We start from the raw sequence: 22,619 nt of genomic DNA, 5'->3' as shown, positions 1-22,619 counted from the left end.
ACATTTGTGCTATATTGGTACTGTACAGCGCACATGGAAAGGGGGGGGCACAGACTGTGCAAACTGTTGTTTGTTTTTTTTTTTTTTGTTAAATAAAGAGCAACTTTGAAAGTGGTTTCTCCAGTAATTATAACATTATTTCTTCAGTTCTTTAGTTTGTTTCTACAGCAGCCAGCAGAAATGGTCACAAATAGCGTGAATGTGTTTCTTTTCCATGGATACCTATTCTTTGCCTTTGTAGTGCATGACTGAGGGAGAAGGGGGGGTGACAGTTACAATTGTTTAATAAAGCCAAGCAACCTCAGGGGTTGAGAAACAGGATTGCACAGTGAAGTATTCCCACAGTCTTCTCTGACTGCGCCCATGTGTACTGATCATGGTATTTTGTGGTGGTTTTTTAGGAGCAGTGATGTATGGGTCTTGGATCTGGAGCAGTGGGCTTGGTCCAAACCAAATATTTCTGGCCCCAGCCCTCATCCCAGGGGTGGCCAGTCACAGGTGAGCATCTCCTGTTACATTTTGATCACTTTGACCAGGAACAGCTAAGTCGGTCTGGAGCTTGAGACTAATGTACAAACCAAGTCCAACAATTTAAAGTAAATCCAGGAATGAAATAAACTGTTCTGTAGCTTTAACCTCTCTGATCCATCATTTTTTTTTTTTATGTGCGACCTCATCAGGGGAGGACTGACCATATGGGCAGTGCCTGAGGGCCCAGAGACTCTCTCTCTCTTTCCCCTACCACCCCCCACGCATACTACAGCCCTCTGAGCCTCAGTGGGCCCTCCTCGGTCGTACTTTGAAGGGCCCTGGTGGTCTAGTGGCCTCTATGGGGGCAGGAAAGAACCTCACCCTTTCCTTCTCGTTGCCACTACTCTGCCCATCGCTGCTGTATTTAAAAAATGGCTGCCTAGACTTTCTGTGGCACTGGCAAGACTACTGCGAGAAGTCTCGGCAGCCATTTCGAAAACATGGCGGTGATGGGCAGAGTAGCGGCAGCAAAGCTACTAGACCAGCAGGGCTTTTTAAGATAGGACCGGGGAGGGCCCACTAAAATGAGGGGGACAGCAGTTGCAGTGGGAAGAGGGGGGGGGGGGGGGCAATGATCTTTACTGCCTGGGAGCCCTCCTCACTGTCAGTATGCCCCTGTTCCTCATTGTTTTTCCTCTCTTCATCTTGTTTCTTCAGCTTATTTTATTTCTGATTTTTTTCTGCATCTGTGTTTTATCTCTTCTGCCTATCTTACTTACTTCTCCATTTCCCGTTCAACATCTAGGCTTCCTCTTATCATATCTCCTTTTTTCCTCCTCTTCCTTCCTCTGTCGGCTCCTCTTCTATCTTAGTGGTGGGAGTGAGCAACGGAGAATGGATTCACCCTATTAGGATTTGCTGAGTATTTCCGAGTGAATCAGAAACAGGAAGCCCGGCTCAGTGGATCGCTGGTGGTCTGTCGTAATGATGCTTCTTGTGTTTTCCTTAGCATTCTCCTATATCTTCTGCACCTCTTTCCATAGCAGACGAACAAACCTTAGAGAGCACAGCACTCTTTATCCCCACGATTGCCCTTTATAGGTTGTGGAGATCTGGGGCACTGCAGTCTGTCTGCGTCACGCACAGGACTGGGCAGTGCAGGTAGCCCTGAGCCACAATGTGTACTGAGTTGCCTGTTGTGAACAGAGGAAAACGGCCCTATCTCCAAGGCTCACCCGACTGTTAGCTCTCCAACCATGTAGTGATTAGGTAGTTCATCTGCTTTCCAAGGCATTGTCGGAGGATGACACAAGAACAGTGGAAATTTTATTTTGATGGTATATACTTTGCTTTTGGGGAGGCGGCAGTGGTGGCCTAGTATGTTATAGTCCACAGTGATCAAATTGCCTTCCCATGATGCTTTGTTTACAGCAGGTTAGCTTTATTTGACATTTTTACATTTCTTTGCTCATTCCCTGAATACTGATGGATTCTTCAGGGCTTGTTCCAGTGTTGGGAAGATTTTGTTCTCCATGTCTACTAACCTTTGGATTTGAGAATCTTCCACACATTTCTTATATCAGCATAAGTGGTTTTCTGTTCATTCATGAAGAATGTTTCTGATCTCTGTTTTCCCCTTTTAGATCGTTATTGATGATGAAACTGTTCTAATCCTTGGAGGCTGTGGTGGGCCAAATGCAGTAAGTTTATTTATAATGGTTCATTCTTTTGGTTACTAGCTCTGCCCCCCTTTAGTCTTCAGAACAGGATGAAAAGCAGTTTCCTGTGGATTACCAACAAAACTGAAATGTCATTGTGGCAATTCTTTAGGCAGCAAAATGGGCTGGAGCACTAGGGTCATGACCCTGTCAGTATTTTGCCCAAGATGGCATCAGCAACTAGAGAGCTTGGGGACAGGGCCAGGAATTGGTGTGTTTGGCCAATACCATAACAGAATTGGAAGGCGGGGGATGGGGGACTTAAGCAGTGAAGTACTGTGGATGTGTTTAAAATGCTATGTACTAAAATCTCATTGTGATTCATAGCTCTTTAAGGATGCCTGGCTACTGCACATGCACACGAGTCCTTGGACCTGGCAGCAGCTGAAAGTGGAGAACGAAGAGCATGGCGCCCCTGAACTGTGGTGTCACCCCGCCTGCAGGGTGAGGAGGATGAATTAGAGAATTCAGACAGTAAAGTGTTATTAAATAAGAAGGGCTACACTTAGTGTCAGTTCTTTATGCCAGCTTATCTGTTGCTCCTCTGCAGTTAACTGGGGTTCATCTTATTTCTTTGTTCATTTCACCTTGAGCAACGTGGTTGAGCTGTACACACTCCATAGCTAGAGGATGGATTTACATCTTGAGAAGCAGTAAATAAGTTTAAATGAAAAAATCTTTAGCAGGTCTTATGCAGACAGGAACAGATCCTACCTGAATAAGTCCTGCAGACTGGGTCCATCCCTGGATTTTCAGTGGCGGTATCCAGACAGTGTCACTGAATGTCCGCTATCGAGGTAGAGCGCCTCCGCATGATCCAAGTAGCGCAAGGCCGGAGCTTGCATGGAGCCAGGAGTTTACCCACTTATTGACGATATTCAGTCCACTAACTGGATAACTTTCTGGTTAACATTCTCTGAGTGCCACTCAGCACAAGCTGGTATCTGGGTATAAAAAGAAAACCATGAACCGCCGAGGGGCTTGTGCCTGAGATTTGGGGATGTGATGCTCCCAGCCTTTGCAGATCCTGCCACAGCATCATGCTGAATGTGCTGCACAGTGGAAACTGTTGAAGTGTATGATGCAGTGATCTGTGAGCCTGTGCTAATCCCCCTCTCTAAATCCAAAAGTATTAGGTGATGGAGCTTTTCTTGATTGCAGTCATGGAGAGTGGCCAGTTTCCACCAAGAAACAAAAAAAAAATCATAATTTGTATTTATGATACTGGGTCCTCATACATTTTTCCCCTAAACTTCTTCAATCCCCCATCAATACTTTGGGGGGTTTATTCTGTACTTGATTAGTACTGACAGTCCCACTAAGCCCAGAAATATCTGGATGGAGAACAATTGATAGCTGATGTCAAAATATTTGCTGATCTTCAGGCTCATATCTTAATTTTCAGAGCTAGGCAATTGTGTGTGCTCTGCAGATAAAAATACTCTCTCTATTGTTTCCTGTTTTGTCATATGACATTCCCCTCCATTCTTTTTTGCTTCTTACATAAGTATTGCCATACTGGGAAAGACCAAAGGTCCATCAAGCCCAGCATCCTGTTTCCAACAGTGGCCAATCCAGGTCACAAATACCTGGCAAGATCCCAAAAAAGTACAAAACATTTTATACTTATCCCAGAAATAGTGGATTTTCCCCAAGTTCATTTAATAATAGTCTATGGGCTTTTCCTTTAGGAAGCCATCCAAACCTTTTTTAAACTCCGCTAAGCTAACCGCCTTTACCACATTCTCTGGCAACGAATTCCAGAGCTTAATTACACGTTGAGTGAAGAAATATTTTCTCCGATTTGTTTTAAATTAACTACATTGTAGCTTCATCACTTGCCCCCTAGTCCTAGTATTTTTGGAAAGCGTAAACAGACGCTTCACATCTACCCGTTCAACTCCACTCATTATTTTATAGACCTCTATCATGTCTCCCCTCAGCCGCCTTTTCTCCAAGCTGAAGAGCCCTAGCCGCTTTAGCCTTTCCTCATAGGCAAGTCGTCCCATCCCCTTTATCATTTTCGTCGCCCTTCTCTGCACCTTTTCTAATTCCACTATATCTTTTTTGAGATGTTTTGACCAGAATTGAACACAATATTCGAGGTGCGGTCGCACCATGGAGCGATACAAAGGCATTATAACATCCTCATTTTTGTTTTCCATTCCTTTCCTAATAATACCTAACATTCGATTTGCTTTCTTAGCCACAGCAGCACACTGAGCAGAAGGTTTCAACGTATCAGTGATGACACCTAGATCCCTTTCTTGGTCTGTGACTCCTAACGTGGAACCTTGCATGACGTAGCTATAATTTGGGTTCCTCTTTCCCACATGCATCACTTTGCACTTGTTCACATTAAACGTCATCTGCCATTTAGTCTCCCAGTCTCATGAGGTCCTCTTGTAATTTTTCACAATCCTCCTGCGATTTAATGACTTTGAATAACAACTTTCCTCTGTGAAAGTGATACTGAAGCTAAGTCCTGAATGTTGTCTAAAATTTTTTTTTAATTGCATGAAGTCTTTGTTTACTGTTAAAACATTCCACATAGACCAGCAAACAGCTCATACAGTACTATGCTTTTTGATAGATACAATCAATCAACAGCATCTAATGTACTATAACCTGTGAGTTTAACAGCCTTGTACCAAGCCACGATTAACTTCAAGATTTTTTAATTTTAACTTAGAAGTTTGACCCCTGTCAGCACCAACCCCCTCCCCCCCCTTCCGATGTCTAAATTTTTAAAGAAAATGAGTCCATACTCCTGGGATTTCTTTTGTTGCCAAGAGGTGGTAGACTAGACTAATTCGCGGGTGGGATGCTCCCATATCAGTTCACTTCACTTGTGGAAATGCTTGGATTGTAACAGTGTTCTTGTGTAAGCCTAATGAATAGATTTATCAGTGGGATAAGGTCCCTCTTTCTCTTTTTTTCCAGGTGGGACAGTGTGTTGTTGTCTTCAGCCAGGCTCCTAGTGGGAGGGCTCCATTGAGTCCCAGCCTGAACTCTCGTCCTTCTCCCATCAGTGCCACCCCTCCAGCTTTGGTCCCTGAAACAAGGGAATACCGGTCTCAATCTCCAGTCCGGAGCACCGATGAAGCCCCCTGCGTTAATGGCCGCTGGGGGACACTGCGACCAAGAGCACAAAGGCAGACAGGATCCCGTGAGGGAAGCCTCTCTCCAGCCAAAGGAGACTGTTCGCCTGTGATGAATGGTGGAAGCTTGTCTCCTGGGTCAGCGGCAGTGGGTGGTGCCTCTTTGGACAGTCCAGTGCAGACACTATCTCCTAGTACACCGTCCACTGTCGAGGGGTATGATCTGAAAGTCAGTCTTTCTCTCCCTCCAAGAAGAGGATCCCTGCCAGATACAAAAGATCTAAGATTGGGAGCTGTAGACTTGAACTGGGATCAAAAAGCAGCCCCTCCTAGTGGACAGGTAGATGGTATGGACAGGATAGTTAGTGGAAATGTGAGAAACCTCCCTGAACATACAAATGGAATCCACACGCCACCTCATGTTACAACTTCCTTCTCAGCTGCAGTATCTCCAGGAGCTCTACGTAGGGGATTGGAGGCTGTCAAAGCTCTTTCCTCCATTTCTTTCCAAGGGACATCTCCGTCTTTATCTGTAAGTCCTCCTAACTTGTCTTCACCAGGATCCCCTGTTAACCAGGTCCATGGCGGAAGCAGTGCCGAAGCTGCACCTGCTCCAAGAGCTGCCCTCACCCAAGCTGAGGGACATTCCTTACCTCCTATTGCTCGGCGGCTGGGCCATCATCCGCCTCAGTCACTAAACGTGGGCAAGCCATTGTATCAGAGCATGAACTGTAAACCTATGCAGATGTATGTGCTGGACATTAAGGACATCATGGAAAAAGGGCGTGTGAAATGGAAGGTATTTAACAGTAACTCTGTAGTGGGGCCCCCTGAGACCAGCTTACACACAGTGGTGCAGGGCAGGGGGGAACTGATCATATTTGGTGGTCTCATGGACAAGAAACAGAACGTGAAGTACTACCCCAAAACTAATGCCTTGTATTTTGTGCGAGCAAAAAGATAACATGGCAAACGCTGCTCAACTGCCTGATTTCTTTCAATGACTTTCTTATTTTATTAAATTTTTTACACTACCTGATGCGTTTTAAGCTGTGAATTGAGGAAAACAGTAAAAGGCCACCAGTTGACAAAAGTCGCAGTCTAACTTCTCTGGGTTTTTTTTTTTTTTTACATTTGCTCCATGTTTATCATCTTTTTGCACCTTCTGAAAGCTCGCTGCTCTCTGCTGTTCTCGTTTACTTGGTTCTTGGCCCATCTATTATGGTTAGCCATTTGCTGCTGCTTGTCAGAGAGAGGAAATTAGTGCCCTTGGCAGAAAGACCCGTGACCCGGAAAGTTCCTTCCAGTTGCACACATTTCTCTCTCTCTCCCCCTCCTTTTATACTCATGGGTCAAGTACCACAGTGGCATATGGCTGCAGTGTACACCTCCAGCCAGTAGGTGTCACTGTGAGAGCACTGATCAGTTCCTGCCACCTCTCTTGAATGTTGCCTCTGCAGTATTTCCTGCCCTGCCCCTTTGGCCATACCTAGAATATCTTTGATCTTGTGTACTGACAGTTCAAAGCTCAGTACAGGGTTTAGACAAAGGAAACCTTTTGTTACTTAAAGGGAAAAGCCCTCCCAGGAAGTGGCACTTCTGCTGCATTTACTTCTTGGCTCCTTTTTATGGGAGGGGGAAGGAAATTAATTGATAACTAGACGGAGAGCTTGGGGGGAGGGTCAATATGAAATGTAAACAAAATAATTCTGTCAAAAAATGTATTAAACTCTTGTTTGTTGATCAATTTCTTATACATAAAGAGTAACACATGATAGATTTTGAGAAGAAATGTGGTTCTTCCTGTGCATTGCACCCACATGCTAGGGCTTGTCTGTTACCTTTAGAAAATGGTTGTCCTGGGTCCTGTTACCTCCCCTGAAAACAGTAGTGTAAGACTTCTGACCTGTTTGTGTTGTAATATTCTTACTGCCAGGCTGGAATAGTCATCAGTATATTAGTTTTAAAGTATTAGACTCTCGTTTAAACACCCAAGTCCTTGAAAACTGCGCAGAGATCAGAAATCCAGAATGTGTCTCACACGTAAAAGGCTAAAAAATAAAATCCTGTCCTCTCTTTGAGATATTGAGTATTTATTTTTCTCGTGCCCCATATCTTCCTTGGGTCTCTATTCCAATCTGAACTGGACCTTCAACCTGGCATATACAGGCAGCTTCAAGGATTTTTCTTCATTTTTATTCTCTTCTAGCAACAAGGGATCATGATTACCTCTAAAGCCTAATTTAAATGCTCCCAAATCAGCCCAGAGGTATGCTGAGATGATTCTGCCACCCAGGAGCTATGAGCACTGCATCTGTAATGTCCCTTTACTCCCAGTCCTTGAGGGCTGCCTATGGGTCAGGTTTTTGGGATCGCCGCAAAGAATACGCATAGGAAAGATTTGCATATAGGGGCAGTTCTGTAAAGGTTCTGTACCTACATTTAGGCATGCCCACCTATTCCAGGTCTCTGGCAGTTGCAATTTGGCATGTCAATTAAGGCAATGTTTATGTATCCAATTACAGAATTGCCCTAACAGAGTAGGTAGTAGGCATGCAGTTCTCTTCATGCATATTCATTGAGGATAGCCTGAAACCCCAACCCATTGGTAGACCTAGAGGACGGAGTGAATACCAAGGCCCTAGTCTGAGGATGAGGAGCCAGGTCTAGGAATGAAATTGTGGGTATAATGCACAGCAGTGTACAGGCTGACACTTCAGCATTGGTCCATTTGAGGTAATGATTAGATGCCAAATACACAAGGAGAACCGGAGACCCTTCTCTCTCTGGTACTGAGAAAAGTCTGAAATGCTGGAAATTGATTCTCCCCAGTCCTGTAAGCGATGGGAATGGATGATCTCTGACTGTACCCTAAGGTCAAGACACAACACGTTTTGTAAAATCACAAAAATTGTGTTACCAGTGCTCGGGAATCCCTTTCAACAAAAGATGCTGAACTACAAAGTGAATGAAACCCACAATTAGCTGGGATATTTCTGCTTTGTCTTTATTTTGTAAGCCACAGCTTCAGCTACAGTGATTTGAAGTGTGCATATGGTGAGGTTTTTCTTTTAATGAATATATCTGCCTTTTTTCAACTGTTATTTATTTCACTTAAAATCTGCATAGCTTCCTGACCAAAGCAGAGTGAAATACAGGCCTTAAAAGATGCGGAGATTGATTGAACTGGTGCTATGTGACCATAGCAGTGAGGACATTTGCTGTTTAACAGCTGTGTGCTATTTATTGGGCGTTAAGATAACAGTTCAGTGTGATAGGAAAGCATCAGAATAGACCATTTGTGCATTAAATGGAAACTCTGCATACAAGAGGAATTGACAGTACAGTAGGGTTGGTTTTCAGACTGTCCAGAATGAAATTAATATCCATCAGGTATATTAGGTGCAATTTGCATACTTCAGTTTCCTTGGGTATAGCCCTGAAAGGGTGTAGAGTTGAAGAGCTGTGGTTCTGTAGCAGTCAGCAGAGCTGGAATGCAGATGAGGGTAATTCAAACAAGATATCTGTAAACGTTCTGCCCCCCTCGGGAACCAATGTGCGTTATCTGCCTTTGATGGTAAATGCAAGCTGGTAGACCATAGCACCTTCTTAGCACAGGTGGCTTGTCTATGCTGTTCTAGCCATTGTCTTCTTTCTTTGATTATTCTACCACAAGGAATTAAATGTGATGTTTCATACACATTTTCAAAGGAAAGGAAATAAAAAGAGATCCTGACCCAGTATCTGAGCCACTCTAGCACAGCTTAATAAAAGTTTACAATGCTCTGAAGTCTGTCTCAACCCAGTCCTCAGGACATACCTAGGCAATCAGGCTTTCAGGATACCCACAATAAATATGCATGAGATTGATTTGCATGCCCTACCTCCATTGTATGCAGATTTATCTCCTGCATATTAATTATGGATACCCTGAAAACTTGACTGGGTTGAGAACTCCTGGTCTGGAGTGATGCATGGTCCTCTGGTGAACTCAATATCTTTGCATTCAATTTACAGGGTAAGCTCTTTCCTTGAAAATGTCAAATAGCTACTTTCTCCATGAAAATCCAGCTTCAGCAACTATTTAAATTATTGTGTTTGTCCTCACCTTTTCTTCTCAGATCTCCGTTTGGGTATTGTTCTTGTCTTTCCAGCCTCGATGTTGTGGCTACAGATTTGCTGAAAGGTCGCACAGGTGCTTTCTGTGTAAGCTAATGTTGCTGCTCAGTGCCTTGTATTCTGCCCTCTTCCCCTCCCCCCCCATGTTTTGATATGTGACACATGTACTGTATTTAACAAACTTAAATCTCATTGTTAGTTCTTCTGTTTTCAAAGCAAGGTATTGTTTTGGGTCATGCAACCCATTAAAGTATCATTTTTCAATTCTGCCTCTTCCCTTCTGCTATGGTGTGTATTTAAAGTAACCTATCTGAGTGATACATTCTTTCTTGTACTAAACAATATAAAATATTTCCATTGTACAATAGTAGTAAGGGTTCAGATACAAGTTCCTGACCCAAAGAGCTTACAATTTGAGGCAGAGATGGTATGACTTGTGCAAGATCACAAGGTGAGTCAATGGAATACGAGTCCTCATTTCTGTGGTTCGCAGCCCCTTATTCTTCTCTTATAACAGCAAATTGGAAGTGGTCTTTAAGGTGGATCCCCTGTTCTTTTGAGCCTTCAGCACCTATAATAAACCTGCTCACGAGAAGATGCCATATGGTTGGCTTCTTAACGCAGACAGAAACTGCTATGCCAAAAGTTTGTGTCTGAGACAATGGAGGGTTAAGTGTCTTGACTAAGATCACAAAGAGCAGCAGTGGGATTTGAACCCTGGTTCCTCTTGTTCTTAACCCACTGCTCTAACCACTGTGTAATAGAAGTGAAGGTTCATGTGTGGCATGGTCCTTTGTATTTTACAGAGGGTAAAATCTCACTGCTTATTCAGGATAGTGTAACTTGATTAAATATTAAATAGGTGCTGAGCTACAGATGGAATAGCCTCCCACAGATAACAGAGACATAACTATTGTAGTTCAGGAAAGCATAGGACAAGCACAGAAGACTAGATAGAGGTCAAGTAGGGCTTGTAAAAGTCATATAATAGAAAACAGACACATGGTTAATACACTGTGCTTGTGTGGTTGCTCCTGTGAGTGATAAGTATGATGCCATCAAGAATTCCCTCTTCCACAACACCAAATAACTTAAGCAGAATCACAAAACACTTCTGCAATGGGTGCCAAGCTGCAGCATGCCGAGTGAATTCCAGAATAGAATGTGGCACTCAGATTCCGTTGTAGAACACGAGTGTAGGTCAGTAGCAGGTGTAAAAATGTGTGACCTGTCCCTTGCATTTATAAGAACATAAAAATAGCCATACTGGGTCAGACCAATGGTCCATCTAGACCAGTATCCTGCTTCCAACAGTGGCCAATCCAGGTCACAAGTGCTTAGCAGAAACCCAGTTAGTAACAACATTCCAAGCTACCAATCCTGGAGCAAGTGGTGGCTTCCACCATGTCATCTCCATAAGACTATGGACTTTTCCTCCAGGAACTTCTCCAAACTTTTTTTTTAACCCAGATACACTAACCGCTGTCCTGCAGCGAGTTCCAGAGCTTAACTATTCTTTGAGTGCAAAAAATATTTCCATGTAATTTCATAGTGTCCCCTGATCTTATTACTTTTTGAAAGAGTGAAAAATTGATTCACTTCTACCTGTTCTACACAGACATCAATCATATCCCCCCTCAGCCATCTCTCGTCTATGCTGAAGAACCCTAACCTCTTTAGCCTTTCCTCATATGGGAGGAGTTCCATCTCTTATAATTTTGTTCACACTTGTTTTGAGATATGGCGACCAGAATTGAACACAACACTCGAGGTGTGGTCGCACCATAGAGTGATACAGAGGCATTATAACCCTGGTCTTATTTTGCATCCGTTTCCTAATAATTCCTATAGAGCATCCTGTTTAAATTTTTTGGCCACTGCCACACACTGGGCAAAAGATTTCAGTGTATCATCTACAATTACACCTAGATATTTTCCTTGAGTGCTGACTCAAGAAAAATAGTTGCTCGTTTTTTGTACACAAGTACTTCACCCCCCCCCCCCCCCCCCCCCCCATACTGTACCTTTTTCTTGAGTTTTTGCAACCTACGTATATGATGCTGCAATTTTAGCGATTTAGAATGCTTAAAATAACCCTGAGGAAGTTGGAAATGTTGGAGAACTCAGAGAAGTGTTTAAGCCTCTGTTTCTGAAGCTTCCCTAAATCATCAGTACTATCACCATTGGAAATCCTGAAGAAATATCTTAATGAAAGTTTAAAGATCTTTATGAATACTATGTTGGTGAAAGAGGTTGTGGCCCTACTGAAGATGGGGAGGAAGGGAAGTTGTTTGTCTAAATTCAATAGACTTGTTAGAGAATTCCCAGGCTGTATTATCTAAAGCTACCCTCATCCTTACCTTTGCCTTAGATCCAGACCGTATTTGGGTTCTATACTTCCATTTCCACTATAAAGATATGGTGTGTTTGCATCACAAAGTTTCTGTATTTCCTGACTTCTCTAGGGGAAAAAAAAGCAACTTAGCAGGAATCCTTTTTGGTCCTTAGACCTTAGTTGGTAGCCCAAGGACGGACCTTTTCTCCTACAATACTCGTGTACATGTATTACGTTTGGGAGTAAAATTTGTGTTTGTGGATCCAATTCATTTGAATAATTTTGTTGAGACCAGGTCTCAACTGGTCTCCATTGCCATCTCTTCTCATCTCTTATAGTGGATAACCAGTGAGTTTTTTTCTAGTGAAAAAGGTGCCGGTACTCAAATGCCAGGCCACCCTTCAGGGGTGGGGTGATCACTGAGGGACCCACCCCACAATAGCCAGGCCCCCTGCATCCAGTCACAGAATCTATGACAAAGCTGAATTTGTGTGTAGAGCCTAAGCTCTTTTGTTAAAACTTGGGAACAATGGGTCAATTTTAGCAGACAATGGAAAAGGTGGTGGCACTCAGTACCTCCAAGTACTCCCTCAAAAAAAAGCACTGTGGATAATACACCTGCTAATTGAAGTGAGAAGTCTCTTTAGAAGCTTTTAATGTCTCTGCTCTGTTAAGAAATTACTAGAATTTATTATTGGGATTTTATTCAGATAGTGGCTTCCGACTTTCCTTTTCTTGCCCTCTTAATGGGGTTATTTTGTAATTTGTCATATGTAAAATTTCTTTCTTAACTATTGCATTTGAATATGTGATATGGTTTTCTTATATATTTCTACTGATTAAATGTATTTTCTGTTTTCAGATTTTAAACTTGTGGCGACGTGAATTCAAATAATAATAAAACTCATCCAACACATTTGCTATATAATGAATAAGCATTATATTATACAAAGATTATATATAGCCCGCAGATACCAAAGTAGTTCACTGCTGGTTACAATAGGACGGCTCTTTGAACAAATCGTTTAATTATTTTTAACAGTGATCTCGTTTAGCTCCAGATACAACATATTTACAAACGTAAAAAATGTTAAGCAACCGTCTAAAAACTGAATAATTTCTACTTTATATGATGTCGTGGTAGAAAATTCCAGAGCAACAGTCTGATACGAAAAAGATAACATTTTTACAAATTTAACCTTCACAGTAGGATAACTTAAGTGACTAACCAGGTTTATCATGTAAGGCACTGATTTTTTTGATCCGGGTTCCTTCTCCATTTGTGGTGTGCAGGTCCCAATGGATGCTGAACTTAGGGTTTGGGGAGTTTTGTTAGGTTCTGATTTGTCTTTTCCTTCACATATTGCAACAGTGGTTCGAAGGTGTGTTTTTTTTTTAATTGAGACATTCATTCATATTCAATATTTGTTAGAGAAGGGAACATTCAATTACTTGCATGCTTTGGTCTTAATGCATATAGATTATTGTAATTCTTTAAGGGGATTTGTCAAAGAGAACTAAATTATTTATAGCTGATGCAGAACACTGCAGTGAAATTGTTAATGGGGAAGAGAAAACTTGATCACGGGCTGTTGGCTTTTAGTGTTGGTACATTGGTTACCTGTTAATTTCTGAGTTTTATATCAAACTCTGCTTTTGGTGCATAATCTCCTTTGGGTGAGTCTTCCAGAATTTGCTAAATATTTTATTCCTTATGTTCCACCACATTTACTTCGCTCAGCTCAACAGCATTTGCTGTCATTGCCATCCTTCCACCAAGTCTCTTTGCCAACCTATAGGAATTCCGTGTTTAAAGTGGTGGGCCCAGAGCTTTGGAACCAGCTTCCAATGTTTTTGCATTTTGAAGTGTCCTTGCCTGTTTTTGAGATGTTACTTAAGACTCATTTTTTTTCCCTGAGAGGCTTTATCTGCTGATCCATGACCCGCTTGATTGTGAGTTAAGCTGGGTTGGCTGTTTGGTTGTGTGTGTGGGGGGGGGGGGGTTATGGGCCAGGACCTGGCGCCATGGTAGCAGACAACACTTTTTATGTTATTTGCTATCCTATCATGATCTTGGAGTTACATAGTAGATGATGGCAGAAAAAGACCTGCACGGTCCATCCAGTCTGCCCAACAAGATAACTCATATGTGCTACTTTTTGTGTATACCCTACTTTGATTTGTACTTGTGCTCTTCAGGGCACAGACCGTACAAGTCTGCCCAGCACTATCCCCGCCTCCCAACCACCGGCTCTGGCACAGACCATATAAGTCTACCCAGCGCTAGCCCCGCCTCCCAACCACCAGCCCCGCCTCCCAACCACCGGCTCTGGCACAGACCATATAAGTCTGCCCAGCACTATCCCTGCCTCCCACCCACCAGCCCTGCCTCCCACCACCAGCTCGGTAAAGGCTTGAAATACAAATTAATGCATGCATCAACTTTCTCCTGTACAAGCACACAGTTCTGGAATGCGCTGCTACGTAACCTGAAAACGGTCTATGAAATGACCAACTTACGCAAACTGCTGAAAACTTATCTCTTCGACAGAATATACCACAAAGATCAACACATGTAACTGTTCATTCTTTAATGATATCCAGAAATGTTCTTTATGCTCTTTAATGTCTTTGCTCTAACACTATCATGTATTTCACCATCATGTACCCAAAGCTTTCTGTAAAACCAAATGTATACTCTTCTATTTCCAGTATCCACGATGAATTGTAAGCCACATTGAGCCTGCAATGGGACAATGTGGGATACAAATTTTTATTTTATTTATTTTAGTTACATTTGTATCCCGCACTTTCCCACTCATGGCAGGCTCAATGCGGCTTACGTGGGGCAATGGAGGGTTAAGTGACTTGCCCAGAGTCACAAGGAGCTGCCTGTGCCTGAAGTAGGAATCAAACTCAGTTCCTCAGTTCCCCAGGACCAAAGTCCACCACCCTAACCACTAGGCCACTCCTCCACTGTTGCTACTATTTGAGATTCTACATGGAATGTTGCTATTCCACTAGCAACATTCCATGTAGAAGTCGGCCCTTGCAGATCACCAATGTGGCCGCGCAGGCTTCTGCTTCTGTGAGTCTGACGTCCTGCACGTCAGACTCACAGAAACAGAAGCCTGCGCAGCCTTCTACATGGAATGTTGCTAGTGGAATAGCAGCATTCCATGTAGAATCTCCAATAGTATCTATTTTATTTTGGTTACATTTGTACCCTGCGCTTTCCCACTCATGGCAGGCTCAATGCAGCTTACATGGGGCAATGGAGGGTTAAGTGACTTGCCCAGAGTCACAAGGAGCTGCCCGTGCCCGAATTCTTTTCTGTTATGTATTTTTTTTTTTTCATGTACCCCGCTTTGATGGACTTTGCTTCCTTGAGCGGTTAAGCAAATGTATTAAATCTGAACCTTAAATTACACTGGCTGTCAACTGAGGGTAGGATCAAATTTAATGCCCCTGTTTACAAAGTCATGCAATAATGCCAACACAGCCCATTTGTTAGCATTACCACAAGACTTTATAAACGGAGGTAAATTAGGGGTTATGTGAGGCTCCACCTTACTACAAAAAAAAAAAAACCAACAACACAGTGCCTTAATTGCATCATATGCTGTTGTAGCTAATTAGCAATTACAGCAAGGTGAGAATTCAGACGGGGCAACGTCTCCATGAAATCTGCTCCTCAGAAATTCATAATAGACCTAACAAACCACATAAACTACATGCTACAAAATGGACTCTTCCCAAAAGAGAAAGGAAAAATCTTACTCACCCCAATTCCTAAAGATACAAAGAAAAACACGAGCGAAATAACCAACTACAGGCCAATAGCATCCATACCACTAATAACCAAGATAACTGAAGGTATGGTAACTAAACAACTCACAAACTATCTAGACAAACATTCAATACTACATGACGCCCAATCAGGATTCTGATTGAATCATAGCACAGAAACAGTATTAATCACCCTTATGACCAAATTCAAACAAATAATCGCAACTGGCAACAATATACTCCTGCAATTTGACATGTCAAGCGCCTTCGACATGGTTGACCATGGAATCCTACTACACATACTTGAACACTTTGGCATAGGAGGAAATGTCCTGAACTGGTTCAAGGGCTTCCTAACCCTATGTTCGTATCAAGTCACATCTATTTCAACCACGTCCAAGGCATGGACACCGGAATGTGGAGTCCCACAAGGATCACCTCTTTCACCAACTATTTTCAACCTAATGATGATCCCTTTAGCAAAACTCTTACCAACCATAACCTCAACCCATATATATACGCCGATGATGTAACAATATACATCCCATTCAAACAAGACACCAAAGAAATCTCCAACGAAATCAATCAAAGTCTACACGTCATGAACACATGGGCAGGTGCATTCCGCCTGAAATTAAACGCAGAAAAAACCCGATGCCTGATACTCACCTCCCAATACAACACAAATGAATTCAACACTATAAACACACCAACCCTAAACCTCCCAGTCTCAGAAACGCTAAAAATCCTTGGAGTCACTATTGACCGCCACCTAACACTTGAAACCCACGCAAACAACACAACCAAGAAGATGTTCTACGGCATGTGGAAATTGAAAAGGATAAGACCATTCTTCCCAAGATTCGTCTTCCGCAGCCTAGTGCAATCCCTCGTCCTCAGCCACCTGGATTACTGCAACTCACTATACGCGGGCTGCAAAGAGCACATACTAAGGAAACTTCAAACAGCCCAGAACACAGCAGCCAGGCTCATCCTTGGAAAACCAAGATATGAAAGGGCGAAACCACTACGAGAGAAATTACATTGGCTTCCACTTAAGGAACGCGTTACTTTTAAAGTTTGCACACTAGTCCATAAGATCGTTTACGGCGAAGCCCCAGCATACATGTCTGATCTAATAGACCTACCACCCAGAAACGCTAAAAGGTCATCCCAAACATACCTCAACCTCCACTTCCCCACTTGCAAGGGCCTGAAATACAAGACGCTACACGCGTCAACCTTTTCCCACATGAGCACGCAGGCTTGGAATACACTACCGCGCAACCTAAGAGTGATTAACGAACAAGCTTCCTTCCGAAAACTACTGAAGACTCACCTGTTTGAACAAACTTACGGAAAGAACCAAAACACATAGAGTCCATACTCACTGTTCATCAATGCAACATATATCCACTTCCGATCCCTCATCCCGCAATCCATTGTCCCACTGTCTCCTTTCTATGTTTCTATGTTGATGTCCCATTGTTATATTCCTAACGATATCCGAATGTCTTGCACAACTCTGCACAATGTATTCCATAACCAAGTTGTAACAAATGTATTTCTATTATTCATATCTTATTGTAAGCCACACTGAGCCTGCAAAAAGGTGGGAAAATGTGGGATACAAATGCAATAAAATAAATAAATATCCTCATTGTCAAATGTCATCAAAATCTGGATGTCATCTGCATCTCTCTCTCCATCTACTACTACTACTACTACTATTTAGCATTTCTATAGCGCTACAAGCCATACGCAGCGCTGCACAAACATAGAAGAAAGACAGTCCCTGCTCAAAGAGCTATGTAATAAAAGTGAGCCAAGTATAGGACAATCAAGCCATTGTGACATCACTGATGAGGTTGGCTCTTATTGGTGGCCTGAGGCATTATGACATCACAATATCACCTCTGATTACAAGAGACTACTACTACTACTATTTAGCATTTCTATAGCGCTACAAGGCATACGCAGCGCTGCACAAACATAGAAGAAAGACAGTCCCTGCTCAAAGAGCTTGCAATCTAATAGACAAAAAATAAAGTAAGCAAATCAAATCAATTAATGTGAACGGGAAGGAAGAGAGGAGGGTAGGTGGAGGCAAGTGGTTATGAGTCAAAAGCAATGTTAAAGAGGTGGGCTTTCAGTCTAGATTTAAAGGTGGCCAAGGATGGGGCAGGGGCTCAGGAAGTTTATTCCAGGCGTAGGGTGCAGCGAGACAGAAGGCGCGAAGTCTGGAGTTGGCAGTAGTGGAGAAGGGAACAGATAAGAAGGATTTATCCATGGAGCGGAGTGCACGGGAAGGGGTGTAGGGAAGGACGAGTGTGGAGAGATACTGGGGAGCAGCAGAGTGAGTACATTTATAGGTTAGTAGAAGTTTGAACAGGATGCAAAAACGGATAGGGAGCCAGTGTCTGTCTATAGGATCAGCCCTGCTAAAGGCCCCATAAAATACAGTGTGGGTGCCAAAAATGAACCTTGTGGAACTCCACTAGGAGAAGAAAAAAACATGAATATTCATTATACCAAAGAACTCTGAAAGATCTACCACTAAGGTATGACTTTAAACCATGCCAACACAGGTCTTGTGCTCCCTATAGCATGGAGCCTATCCAGAAGTAAGTGATGATCTACCAGGTCAAAGGCTGCTGAGATGTCCAACGAGAGAAGCACTACAACCCTACCCAGACATAATGCAGCCTTGACTCTAGTATCAACCCCAGTAGTTCAGTCTCTGTGTTATGAAAAGGACGAAACTCTGTTTCATTGGGGTGCAGAATGGCGTTCTTCTCAGTGAAAGAATTTAATCTGCCACCTATCTGTCTGCATGGAAGGTGTGATGTAGGCCTATAATTTGAGGCAACATCCCTCCCCAAATGGAGATCTTTAGGATGGGGCCTAATAGCTGCCACTTTTCAAGCAGCAGGAACCAGACCTTGTGTAAAATTCAGTTAAAACATTTGCCGAATAAATGGAAGAAAAAGTGACCCACAGCTCTTCACCACTACAGAGGAAAAAAGGTCATGTAGGGCAGTAGTTGCATGAGCGACATTCGAAAAGAACAACTCTGAGGAAACCTGAGGATTCTGCATCGAAGAGGATACAACCAGTACTGGCTGCTACTGACCCAACACCAGATCATCACCAGGAGGAGGAGTGGCCTAGTGGTTAGGGTGGTGGACTTTGGTCTGGGGAACTGAGGAACTGAGTTCAATTCCCACTTCAGGCACAGGCAGCTCCTTGTGACTCTGCGCAAGTCACTTAACCCTCCATTGCCCCAGGTACAAATAAGTACCTGTATACAATATGTAAGCCACATTGCGCCTGCCATGAGTGGGGAAAGTGTGGGGTACAAATGTAACAAAAAAAAAAAAAAAAAAATCTGACATAAAAGATCATACCTTACCAAAGAAGTAATCTTAGCTGGGAGGCCTGATGAAGCAAGCAGCTGAATAATGACATTTAATTATTTACAATTCTGTACAGCCTCCATGTGTTAAATCTGAGCCAACACTAGATCGCACAGAGAAAAATACCAGCAAATGATCTGAGTACACCACAAAGTGATTCTGAAACTTGACCATCAGAAAGAACAACATCCATCATATGTCCAGCCACATGGATAGAAGTAGAAGAGTGTAATCTTAACTGTGTTTCCTGGAGGAATGAGGAGAAATCTATAAAAGGCGCATTCTTATCCTCCAGATTGAGATTTGAATTTACAATCACCAAAAGATTCACAGAATGCAAAGAATGTGAAGCTAAGATTGACTGGAGGGCCTGCAAAGACCCTGAAGAGATAGGGGGAGGCACACAGAGCATCACCAGGTGCAGACCCCCTACAACCTCGCATAGAATTATATGTACCTGAAGCCGGAAAGCGTAAGAAGGGAGGCTCTCACCCACCCCATCCTCTTCCTGTCAGACTGTCATTGGAATACTTTGATGTTTCACTTACACATACTGTTATTTATCAACATTTGCTTATTTCTGATCTGAAGAAGAAGGGTTACCTTCGAAAGCTAATCAAAATGTATTAAGTTCAATAAAAAGTTATCTTATTTTCTTTTCTAGGTTTTATTTCTATATTATTACCTTTAAAAGTGGACTAATGTGGTTACCACATCACTCTACTCAAGACTGTAGCTGGTAGAAACTGCAATTATAAACTGTATTTTATGATCATTTTTCTATACTGTTCTGTACAATACAGATGGTCAAATTTCAGTGAGGATAACCTGTTTCCTGATGAGTTCATCTTAACTGTTGTTGTAATCTTCCTTGGGCAGCCTGGTGTTATAAAGATGGAATATACTGAAATGAAATGGAAGTAAAATTAAACTCCCCTTTCACTGGGGCACATGGAATCACATCTTCATCTGTTTTGTAGAAGTTTACATTTTAGGTACACAAACTGATTGTAGAACTAGAGGGGGCATGAAATGAGATTGAAGGGGGGCAGACTCAAGAAAAATGTCAGGAAGTATTTTTTCACGGAGAGAGTGGTGGATACTTGGAATGTCCTCCCGCAGGAGGTGGTGGAGAGGAAAACGGTCATGGAATTCAAACATGCGTGAGATAAACATAAAGGAATCCTGTTCCGAGGGAATGGATCCTCAAAAGCTTAGCTGAGATTGGGTGGCATAGCCGGTGGTTGGGAGGCAGGGATAGTGCTGGGCACACTTATACGGTCTGTGCCAGAGCTGATGGTAGGAAGTGGGGCTGGTGGTTGGGAGGCAGGAATAGTGCTGGGTAGACTTCTACGGTCTGTGCCCTGAAAATTACAGATACAAATCAAGGTAAGGTATACACAAAAAGTAGCACATATGAGTTTGTCTTGTTGGGCAGACTGGATGGACCATGCAGGTCTTTTTCTGCCGTCATAGTAACAGTAAATGACGGCAGAAAAAAAGACCTGCATGGTCCATCCAGTCTGCCCAACAAGACAAACTCATATGTGCTACTTTTTGTGTATACCCTACTTTGATTTGTACCTGTCCTCTTCAGGGCACAGACTGTATAAGTCTGCCCAGCACTATCCCCGCCTCCCAACCACCAGCCCCGCCTCCCACCACTGGCTCTGGCACAGACCGTATAAGTCTGCCCAGCACTATCCTCGCCTCCCACCACCGGCTGGCTCTGCCACCCAATCTCGGCTAAGCTCCTTAGGATCCATTCCTTCTGAATAGCATTCCTATTGGGAGGCGGGGATAGTGCTGGGCACACTTATACGGTCTGTGCCAGAGCTGATGGTAGGAAGTGGGGCTGGTGGTTGGGAGGCAGGGATAGTGCTGGGTAGACTTCTACGGTCTGTGCCCTGAAAATTACAGATACAAATCAAGGTAAGGTATACACAAAAAGTAGCACATATGAGTTTATCTTGTTGGGCAGACTGGATGGACCATGCAGGTCTTTTTCTGCCATCATCTACTATGTTTCAGGGATGTGGTTTTATAAGTCAAAAATAAATATTTTATTTCATGCACTTCTCTTTTATTTTAACTAAATGGGCTATAACCCTCTAAATTATAAACAATACCAAAGGAAATCTCCTTCTTCCTTTAAACTCAATATCTAATACAAGAATGGAGGAGATATATATAGAATATCATCAGCACAGTTCTCCGACCTGAAAATGTATTTCTTTAATTATTTCATTAAGAGTTGTTGCCTCAAGAAGCCTCGGGCTCTAATTTACATAGAGCTCACAGAGGCTGGATTGCTTCATCATCGGCAACAACCCACTAGAGAAAGTAGCCACAGCCCAACAAATATTCACAAAATAATATTTTTATTTTTTTTCTTTTTCTCTATTCTTCTATTTTTTATATATTGTGATGGCCATTTTCAAAAAATTAGCATATAGTAGCTACTTAGCTTTCACTTAGTCCAGTCCTTCTTGCAATGAGTTGTATCCATAACACGACCCAGACCGACAATGGCCAGCGTTTCGTTGCCTGCGTCAGGGTCAAAAGGGTCTGTGTACAACTCCGTCGAAGGATCTCTTATCAGCAACGGACCGTTGATAAGAGATCCTTCGACGGAGTTGTACACAGACCCTTTTGACCCTGACGCAGGCAACGAAACGCTGGCCATTGTCGGTCTGGGTCGTGTTATGGATACAACTCATTGCAAGAAGGACTGGACTAAGTGAAAGCTAAGTAGCTACTATATGCTAATTTTTTGAAAATGCCCATCACAATATATAAAAAATAGAAGAATAGAGAAAAAGAAAAAAAAGAAAAATATTATTTTGTGAATATTTGTTGGGCTGTGGCTACTTTCTCTAGTGGGTTGTTGCCGATGATGAAGCAATCCAGCCTCTGTGAGCTCTATGTAAATTAGAGCCCGAGGCTTCTTGAGGCAACAACTCTTAATGAAATAATTATAACCCTCTAATGCAGTCCATTGGTTTTGTTACATTTTGCTCTTGTGTGGACTTGTACTTTGCTAAAATTGAAAACTCTTATCTCTTCTATCTGGTTGACAATAAAAGGAGCTCATTGTGAACACTATCCACCTTAAAATGTTTTCTGGCTGTACATGAGGAAGTGTGATATTGAATAAATGTGTATGTTTGTGGCCCTAGTCATGCAGCCAAAGGTTATATAATCCTTTCAAGGTAGCCAGTTACTCATTTAATTTATTAGTGGAACATATCCAGAGAGACATAGTATGGTCACATTTTCAATATGGTAGGGCCCAGCTAAGGAACAGATTATTTTGACTAGTCTTCACTGGACCAAACTTGCTTTCCTTGTGCCATCACCATCCAGCTGGATAGGCAGTGTCTTAAAAGGTGGTGGAAAATAAAGGTTGGGGGGGGGGGGGGGGGTTAAACCATTTTGGCCTACATTATCCTAAGCAAGCTTGGGTTCAATGTGGCTTATGTTTGAACATACAGTGAGACAAGTACATGGATATGTCTGACATATTTAACAATGATAAGATTACCGTATTTATCCAGCTGGGCATTTAAAAGTCTGTCCTTTAATAATGCCACATGTTCAGAAATCATAGCCATAAGTATAGACAGTTATCGAATTATCACATGCATGTGCTGGAACAGGCATCCATACA

At 42.6% G+C, this 22,619-nt stretch overlaps 1 protein-coding gene across 1 annotated transcript in view; it reads left to right on the top strand.

The window, feature by feature from the left end:
• FBXO42 (F-box protein 42) overlaps positions 1–7,371 on the top strand; it is a 92,625-nt gene extending 85,254 nt beyond the window's left edge. Inside the window, exons 7-10 of the mRNA XM_030222200.1 lie at positions 402–498; positions 2,115–2,171; positions 2,517–2,633; positions 5,133–7,371. Of these exons, the coding sequence (XP_030078060.1) occupies positions 402–498; positions 2,115–2,171; positions 2,517–2,633; positions 5,133–6,254 (1,393 nt within the window). The 3' untranslated portion in view covers positions 6,255–7,371. The remainder of the gene's footprint in view (positions 1–401; positions 499–2,114; positions 2,172–2,516; positions 2,634–5,132) is intronic.
• The last annotated feature ends 15,248 nt before the right edge of the window (positions 7,372–22,619 follow it).

The sequence above is a fragment of the Microcaecilia unicolor genome, chromosome 13 (assembly GCF_901765095.1).
Source record: "Microcaecilia unicolor chromosome 13, aMicUni1.1, whole genome shotgun sequence".
Lineage (NCBI taxonomy): Eukaryota > Metazoa > Chordata > Amphibia > Gymnophiona > Siphonopidae > Microcaecilia > Microcaecilia unicolor.
This window is presented reverse-complemented; position numbering and strand designations above follow the sequence as displayed.